The 9,035-nt window shown below is 36.4% G+C and overlaps 2 protein-coding genes and 1 pseudogene across 2 annotated transcripts; all 3 read left to right on the forward strand.

Moving 5' to 3' along the window:
• The first annotated feature begins 895 nt into the window (after nucleotides 1-895).
• LOC111468450 lies at nucleotides 896-2,211 on the forward strand. Its single transcript, XM_023113684.1, has 2 exons — nucleotides 896-1,231; nucleotides 1,548-2,211. Exons 1-2 carry the CDS (start codon nucleotides 1,022-1,024, stop codon nucleotides 2,088-2,090), a joined length of 753 nt encoding a protein of 250 aa, XP_022969452.1. The 5' UTR covers nucleotides 896-1,021; the 3' UTR covers nucleotides 2,091-2,211.
• Nucleotides 2,212-4,178: 1,967 nt separating this feature from the next.
• On the forward strand, nucleotides 4,179-5,169 carry LOC111468445. The gene is made up of 3 exons (XM_023113678.1): nucleotides 4,179-4,347; nucleotides 4,651-4,866; nucleotides 4,949-5,169. Exons 1-3 carry the CDS (start codon nucleotides 4,298-4,300, stop codon nucleotides 4,998-5,000), a joined length of 318 nt encoding a protein of 105 aa, XP_022969446.1. The 5' UTR covers nucleotides 4,179-4,297; the 3' UTR covers nucleotides 5,001-5,169.
• A 476-nt stretch (nucleotides 5,170-5,645) lies between these two features.
• On the forward strand, nucleotides 5,646-9,035 carry LOC111468056 (annotated as a pseudogene).

Below are 9,035 nucleotides of genomic sequence, written 5' to 3' on the forward strand. Positions count from 1 at the left end.
CTTGGTTTGGCAGGTACTCGTGTGTCCATTTCAATATTTGTCAATGTTTGACTAACCAACAACAACATTAAATGTATTGATTTATGTATCATTTATTTTTCTGATAGACACTCCCCTTCTCACATCCCCCAGATTGCCCCTCGCAATTTTACATTCCTTTATTATTATTATTTTTTTATTTATATTCCACGGCTTTGTTTTAGGCTTCTCAAAAAGACCTCGTACCTGTGGAGAGAGTATTCATTGACTATAAACTCATGATCATTTTTCAAATTAGCCAACGTAGGACTTTCATCTAACAACTGTAACTTGCGAAAATGAGTATAGATGGGGACGATTTGTTGAGGATTCGGCACCATACTTAGTTGGAGCAACAATTGTGTTAGCACCATTCCGTGTCTAACCAACATTGGCTATCCAAATCCAAAGTCAAAGGAGTTTTCTTAAACCACACGGTCCTCTCAAACCACTTCATTTAATACATTCAATTCAGCTTTATATCTCAACCAATATTCAAATTTTGTAATTAAAATTAAAAAAACATACGGAAATTAAATTAAATTAAAATTAAAAAAGAATATACGTGGCATGGAAATAAATAAGAAAAGGAAGAAAAAAAGAAGGAAAATTTGGGAATTAAATTCACGGTGATAAAATAAGAAAGAGGGGAAAATGGCATTAAATGATGGGAAGAAGAGTAGTGGTAATTGTAAATTGGCATTTAATGGCACCAATTAATTGTCTTCCACTTTCCCATCATTAATCAAATTAGAATAATTAATTATAATTTTCACTCCCACCATTAATATTGTGAAAATTAATTAAATTACTTCATAACGTCGCTGCAATATTCACTGCATAACCATCCTCTTATATTTTTTTGCTTATGCCGCTCTCCGCACAAATTACACCCACCCACCTCTCTGCTTCTTCTCTCTCTATCCTTCTCGTTTTTATCAGAACAAAAAGCAAAACCCCTTCACAACCCCCTCCGTTTCGTTTCCCTATAAAGCTCCAAAAAATGGCTGCCCAAGTCAGCAGTCTGATTCGGGTACTCGCCGGCGCCGGCTACAACGACGAGGATAACCGGACGCCCCTCGGTAATGGCCAGGAACCAACGCCTCTCGTTACTCGCGATTTGCTCGGCCAATCTTCCAACCTCGCCGCCTCTCAGGAATTGGACCTCGATTTGCAGGTTCCCTCCGGCTGGGAAAAAAGGCTCGACTTGAAGGTTCCTTCTTTTAAAATCTTATTTTATTTTGTTTAATAATTTCAATTGCTTTCTGGGTTTCAAGAACTGTATGATTCCCTTCAGAAAAAAAAAAAAAAAAATTGTATTGTACTATGGGTTTTGTTTATGAAGTTCTGGATTTTTTTTTTTTTTTTCCTTTCCTTTTAATGACATTGATTGCAGCTTGGTACTCCTGATTAATTACCCCCATCGTAGCCCTATTCAATTACCCCTCTCCTCTGAATTCATTAAATTTCGTTCCTATTTTTTATTTTTTTAATAAAAAAAAACAATTTAATTTCCTTTGTGTTTGCAGTCGGGAAAAGTTTACATACAGCGAAGTCAAACACCGGATTCTCCTCTGAATTCAGATTCAAAACAACACCAAATGACAAACCAAACAGAGTCCAAATTCCAGGACTTGAATTTCCCCCCATCTCCTTCAAAACGAACATTAAATCTCTTCAACGAAACCAGCTTGGATTTGAAACTGACGTCGTCGTCGCCTTCGTCACCGTCTCCGTCGACCAATTACGCCAGTGTTTGCACTCTGGATAAGGTGAAATCCGCTCTGGAAAGGGCCGACAAGGAGCTCGTTAAAAAAAGGTCGTCGCTATGGAAATCGACTTCATCGCCGTCGTACTCGTCGTCGTCGTCTGCGGCGGCGAAGGAAATTCAAGAAGAAGAAGAAGCGGTGGAAAATAGAAACGAGGCGGCGGCGCCGATGGCGGTGGGTTGCCGTGGATGTTTATCTTATGTATTGGTTACGAAAAACAACCCGAGATGTCCTCGTTGCAATTCTGTTGTTCCGTTGGCGAGCATGAAGAAACCTCGGATTGATCTAAACATGTCTATATAAAATATCCAAAGGGAAAATTAAGAAATTTCCGCCATGGCCCTCTCCCTGGATCTTGTGTTTTGGGTATATGTAAAATGGATATATTCACACAAAATTATGGTTTCCATTATTCCATTTTCAATTCCTCCTCTGATGTCAAATTATTCGAACCCTATAGTTTCATTCATAACATACTATATATTATTAACATTCAAATCTATTAAATACATAAATGAATAAAATATAAGTTGATAAATTTTTTTAAAAAAAAAGAGAGAGATTTTTGGTTTAAAAAGAAGCGTGCATTTATAGAGGGTGAGAAGGTGGGTTTAATCTTTAATGCTTGCTTTCTGCATCGCATGAGGATAATTAATATATTTAATGGCACTTTAATTTTGTCATAGTTTGCCACCTACGTTTTTGTGTCCATATTTATTGCTATCTCCCTTTTTTTATATATATAAATGAATTCGTGTTATTGTTAGATTAGTAATGGAATTAATTTTTAATATAATATCTCCGGGGCTTTCTTGCACTAATTTCATTCTTAAACTTTGTTATTAATTAATCTAATTATGTGCGACTTTATGAACCTCACCTCGCATTTATTGGCATTAAATTCTAAACCTATTTGGCTATGAAATCAACGTCAACACCCCCATTAATGGCCATGAGTTGATGAATTGATTTATGGTTGATTGTTTCAATTATTAATGATAATACATTAATTTCCTGTATTATGGTGCGATATTTTCAAATTTCACTTAACTACCATAATCAAAATTAAGCCATGTCATAATAAAAAGTAATATATATATATGAAAATCTTAAAACATGTGGGGTTTAAATTTAATGTTGAAATAAATGTTGACAAAATTAGGTAAGTAATTTGTAAGAGTGGATAATTTATTCGCCTAGGCCACCGCCAGCCGAGCAGCATCATATTTAATCATCGCTACTCTTCATCTATTTACAGCTTCATATTTCAACCACAATAATAATAGATAAATAAACAAAAATCACAGTACTATTTCTTTATTTTTACTGCATAGCTACTTGGTTTATTCTTTTATTCAACTTCACTTGTTTATTTTGAATGCTTCCAATATTTGTTGTATCCATTTTAACAATAAGTTTTTAATTTTATTAAATTAATCATATAGCTAGGTAAGTGAGTCATATCAAATTTAATAGATGAATTAGCAAAAAAATTGAATTATGATCAGAACTAGTAATTAATTTTTCGAGTAAATACGTGTGGTTATGAATATTGAATTTACTAATTAATTTAATTAAGCTCATCGCCCTCGTTGTTTCTTGTCCATTATTTTTGACATTTTTGGTTTGAGGCGTTTGCAGGCTCAACCAGCGTCTTAACCAGATTCAATGGCTCACAAGTGTAATGGAAACTGCACACTCCCGGATAGTTGACGATGCCCTTGCAAGCTTGAAACCGAGTCGTCCACAATTGTTTGACCAGAATTGGGGCTCGGTCCTGGTTGCTGGGTTCAGAGAATTGGGTAGGAATCTCATGAGAATGCACGAAAAGGGCGGGGTACCAAGATTGAGCTTGCGTGTGGGATCCCTTATAGCTCTGAGAACCTACAAAATGGGTAGAGAGTTGTGTGGTTGTGGTGGTGTTGCAATGGAAGTTGAAGGAAATAAAGTGGGAGCATTCGATGTTATTTATGAACAACACCAGAGTTTAATGTTGGGAATTCACAATTACGATTACGAGAATGCCTTCCACGTCAATTCCCAACATTAATTCACCATTCCCACCCTTTTCTCTTCCATCGTATTCATAACCTCCAATTATTTTATTATTTTACGATTTCTGATTCCATCTTATATTATATTATTATAATAAATATTAACCTAAACCTTTTAAATTATAACCTCAGTCAACTATATAATTATGATTATGATTTTACCACTAATTTTGATAGGACAAAATTAATTAAATTATAATTAGTTCGAATAGGTCAACACAAAATTAATAAATAAAAATTAAACTAAAAAAGGAATTATAATATTTTAAAATTTAGATTCAAAATGGATATTAGTTTTGATCGTTATTATTCTTTCAAAACCCCATTTCACGTTCGGGCACCCCTCTTACGCATTACCAGCCACCACAGTTCGACCCGCGCCACCCCGCACCCTGCAGCTCGTTCATTCCCGACGATGTCTCAGCCGCCGCCGCAGACTGCACTCTCAGCCTTCCGATGAAGTCGCCGCTGCCTCCTTCCTCTCCCTCTATTTCAGAAACACAGTGGTGCAGCCCCTTACCCGCGTCGGGTTTTACTTGTTGTTTTTGTTTTGTCCGGTTGGCTTATGTTGGTTTATTCGCTCTTCACACACGGCGAAGAAAATAAATATAATTTTTTTCTTCCACCAATGTTCAATGAGTGTAAATCAAAAACATAAACAATAAGAGCGTCTTCCTCATAAATTACAAAAAATGATTCAATCAATCAATAAAATGCAAACCACGACTGATTTCAAATTTTTTGCGCCTTTTTTTGATCCAGACACTTGAACAGATTTGAACTCCTTCCAAATTCTGGAATTCCGCCAGGGTTAATCTCTCACTACTCCAAGGAGGCTTTCATTCCGCCTTAGCAATGGGGAAGAAACGTAATAACGAGAAACAGAAGGTCATTCTACCGCCGGAGCTTCCAACAGAGGTTACCGAGGAAGAAATTGAGGTCTCCGATGAGGATTTGGAGTTTTTCAAGGAGAACCAAGACTATGCCGTCTCTTTTATTCGTCTAGACACTAAATCCATTTCCAAGTTTGTATTCAATTTTGATTAGCTACTTTTCGAATTGTGTTTTTTATTTGCACATGATGATAAGCAAAAACATCCGATGCAGTATGCACCTGAAGATGGTGGGAACGAAGAGGCAATGGAAGAGGGCGGCGTAGATAATGGTATAGTGAAGTAAACTAAGCCAGAAAGGAGGGTAAAGCTGAAGAAAACTAAAAACCAGAGGATGTAACCAAAGCTGAAGAAGTTAAACCAACCCCACAAACAGCTGCGATTTCACTCTCCTCCTTTATAGCACTGTTGCATGAAATAATGTCAGTAGTTTTTTCATGAAAAAGATATGGAAATTAACTCAACTCGTGGGCTTGTTAAGCTGGTAGACAAGAAAACTCTTTGGCTTCGGCCTGCTTGTCTGACTAGCTCTTAATACAATAGGAAAATGTTCGTATAATATCCTATTCCTGGGGTTGTTTCAAGTTGAAAACCATCTTTCACTCAGTTGAAATTTGAAAAAAAGTGGCCACAAAAAGCCACGGCCACACTCACGTGGCTACTGAAAAAACCAAATACACGGAGCCAAAATTGCTAGTAATAAAAACAAAGGGAAGTTCCTGAAAGAATCATAACAAGTAACATTGGACTGTTCGTGGGGATATCCTTAACATAATTGTGCATTTCCTATCTGCCTACAGTATGGTCCAACATTTATGATCAAATGATATATTTGGATTGGCAGAAAACTCTGTAGTGGTGCTATCAAGTATTTATTTATCAATGAGGGAAAGCATGGTGGTGAAGCGACTATGGAGGCTGTCCGGTTGGTTGCTGATCAAGTGAAATTTCATGACTGCCAATTGCCTCCTGATTCCATCCAGGTTTGAATTCTCATTCTTACACCTTTTTTTTTAAGCATATGAGGCTCATGCTTTCTTATAGAAGTTTATGCCTTGATGCGAACATATTGAAGCTAAGTTTTTATTGCTCTTGTAGTTGTTAGAGAAGTAATACAGTCTATTTTCAAAATGTTAGACATCCACTTCTTTGATTCCCCTTTTTCTTGGGCTGTTTTTACTGCTCATGTTTTTTTTTTGTTTTTTTTTTTGTTTTCTTGGGCTGGTTTGATGACACAAGGATCAAATGTGCTTGAAGCCTAGTTATAGAAAAATGTGCTTGAAACCTATATCACGAGTGGTTTCCAGATATTAAATTATTTTTAATTTTCAATTGTTCATCCTAAGGCACGCGAATGGACTCATTTGTTGTTGAAATGGAACTTCGAGTGCAGTCTATTTCTTTGGGTTTAGGTTTTTTTTTCTCACAAAGTTTCCTGTTCGCAACTTTTACCACCGTTTCGTGCATCTAACATTTGACGAGGATCTGAGAAAAGAAGAAGAGCAAGATGAGCATAATAAAGTAAAGAACAAAAAACACAGGAAAACAAAAAATCATGAGGAATCAAGTCACTTGCAAGGGATGATGCAAGACAAAGTACGAGGACAAAGTTTACTGAAGAGGTGTTACTTTTGCCTATTCTTTTCTTTTTTTCCGTTTCTCAATTGATTTAGCATCTTTTTAGTTGGTAATGGATGAATGTTTGTGATGTTTCACATAGGTTGCTTCGGATTACAGGGCTGCTTCTCTTGCTCCAGATGTGATGAAGCAAAGAGAGATGCAGTCAGATACACTTTCTGCTGTATTTGAAACTTATTTCCGAATCTTAAGGCATACAATGGAGTTATTAAATGCTAGGTAAGTTATTATTATTTAGAGCTTGCGTGTTGTTTGTATTGCGTTTGTTTGTGTTTTCTTCAAAAAATTCAGTCTTACCATGAAGAAAATATGAAAAAAGATTGGTGTTTTACTTTTTCTGAAAAAGGGTACATAACTAAACAAGAGCATACCATACCATTAGTTTGTTTCAGTTCAGTTCCTTTTTTTTAAGCTTGATGCTAATGGGAAACTACTCTTAAAAGTTAAATCAATTTATCCTTGTATATACCCCAGATAGGGAGGATCCCTCTTTTAGCTCGAGTCTTTGACTGGATGTTGGTGTAGGGATACTGGGGTCTGCTTGAACTGTCCTTGAGCTTGAAAAGTTAAATTTAAATTTGATCACAGACATGTTGATTAATGAAGGCTTTGGTGTCTTTGTATTATTTGTCTTCATGGATTTTCAATTGTTTTTCAATGTATTTTTCTTCTGACGCAACTCAGACTGCTGAACCAAGTATCTTTCATTTATTATGAAGGCCTGAAGCAAATATTACTGCACCTACTACTAGCCCATCTGGATCCCATCCTCTGCTTGCTCCATGTTTGAATGGATTGGGGAAATCCTCCCATCTCATTGATTTAGATTTCATGGGAGATCTTATGAATTATCTAAAAAGCCTTGTTTCGGGTGGTGATAATTCTTCTGAGAAACAGTCACAATGTTTGACCGTTTCTGAGCGTCTTCAGTGTTTCTTGTCGCATTTAAAGTTATGAGGAAAAACCTTGATGCTATCAATGTTGATCTTCAGGACTTTTCTGTCCAGCTGTACAATACTGTACTCGAGTACAGGCCTGTAAGGTTAGTGCTGAACTCTAAACTAGAATGTTAAAATTGTTGCTAGTTCCTTTAAAAGCAAGCCTGGTTAATGTTTGTTCCAAGGATTGTTTTAATATTTATGCTCTTCATTACAACAAGTTCTCTGATAACCTAATCTTGGGAAAAAATTCTGATGTTACACTGGGATTCATCACCAAGCATCCAGTCGTTTTGTGAACCTCAGATTAAAGCTTTCAAGTTTATAAGAATTCTTGGACATTACTTGCTTAATCCCATGTAAGCCATAACAATTTTGATTTTAATTTTTAGGGTAAGTTCATTTGTGGCCAGTCTGGTGCACATGCCTTGGGGTCCTTGTTATGATGTAATTTTAATACCTTGTTCCCTGGATATTATGATTGTTTATCACTAAGGGTGAGACTACATTAATATTTATAGTTTCTACTACTCATCTGCCATCTGCTATCATATATGTTCTATTATTATTATTATTTTTGAATGGGTAACATTCAAGTTTCACTCACAGAGACCATGGTGGATTGTTAGCTGAAGCTTTGAAGATAATGTTGTGCGATAATAGACAGCATGCCATGCAGAAGGCAGCTGCATTTATTAAGCGTTTGGCTACTTTCTCATTATGCTTTGAATCTGCAGAGTCGTTGGCAGGTATATTTAAATTCCTTTTAGTTTTGATGACTTTTATTTAACCGTGAATGTGTGTGGCTATTTACTGCCTCGGTCACCGTAAAGCATCTTCTTCAGAAAAATGTCAAGTGCCGCAACCTTTTGGAAAACGATTCTTGGGGAGGTTCAGTGTCTGGCTCAATTGCGGTAAGGTTTCATTGTAACTAGTTGAGATATATGACAGCTTTGCATGATGTTTATCTCTCCCGTATTTCACGAACACGAGAAAACAAAAAATCACCAAGCATTTCTACTATGACATGTTTAGAACGACTTTTCAAGTGAAAAAAAAAGTATTATAAGCACTTAGAAAGTTGATGAAATTAGGCGATTTCGTAACGTCCCGTGAAATTGAGCTTATTGATTCAATATCAGACATCCTTCTTCCCACCTCAACCTACTCATAGGAGGAAAGAGAAACTAATTTTTGCTGATTTGATATGCAGAAATACGAGCCATATGCTTCTGATCCAACTTTGAGCTGTGCTCTTGCTTCTGTCCTTTGGGAACTTAATCTTCTGTGGAAGCATTATCATCCAGCTGTCTCAACGATGTCAACGAGCATATCAAGCATGAATAGTGCTCAAAACCAAGTGTACATCGCCACGGTTTCTCCCCAACAGGCATTCAAAGACTTGTCGCTGGAATAGGAGTCTTTCAACCCACAATTTAATGTCCGAAAAGTTAAAAAGAAAAAAAGAGCTAGCGAAGTGAAGGAGAAACTTTCAACAAGATTCTTTCTTCTCGGGACATCAAGGACAATGAAAGGCTGAGAGGTGAATTGGACCGTACCACTTTGTCTTTGCAGCTGTATGAAGAACACAAAAGGCAAAAGAGAAAAACTAAAACATCAAGGTATGTTTAACTTTGTTATTTGTGATTTTTTGGTGTTAAAATCTTCATGGTTGCAAGAAATGTAGATTAATTAAGTTGAGAGGAAATGTATAGTTCATACTAT

This window comes from Cucurbita maxima, unplaced genomic scaffold (genome assembly GCF_002738345.1).
Source record: "Cucurbita maxima cultivar Rimu unplaced genomic scaffold, Cmax_1.0 Cma_Scf00036, whole genome shotgun sequence".
NCBI lineage: Eukaryota > Viridiplantae > Streptophyta > Magnoliopsida > Cucurbitales > Cucurbitaceae > Cucurbita > Cucurbita maxima.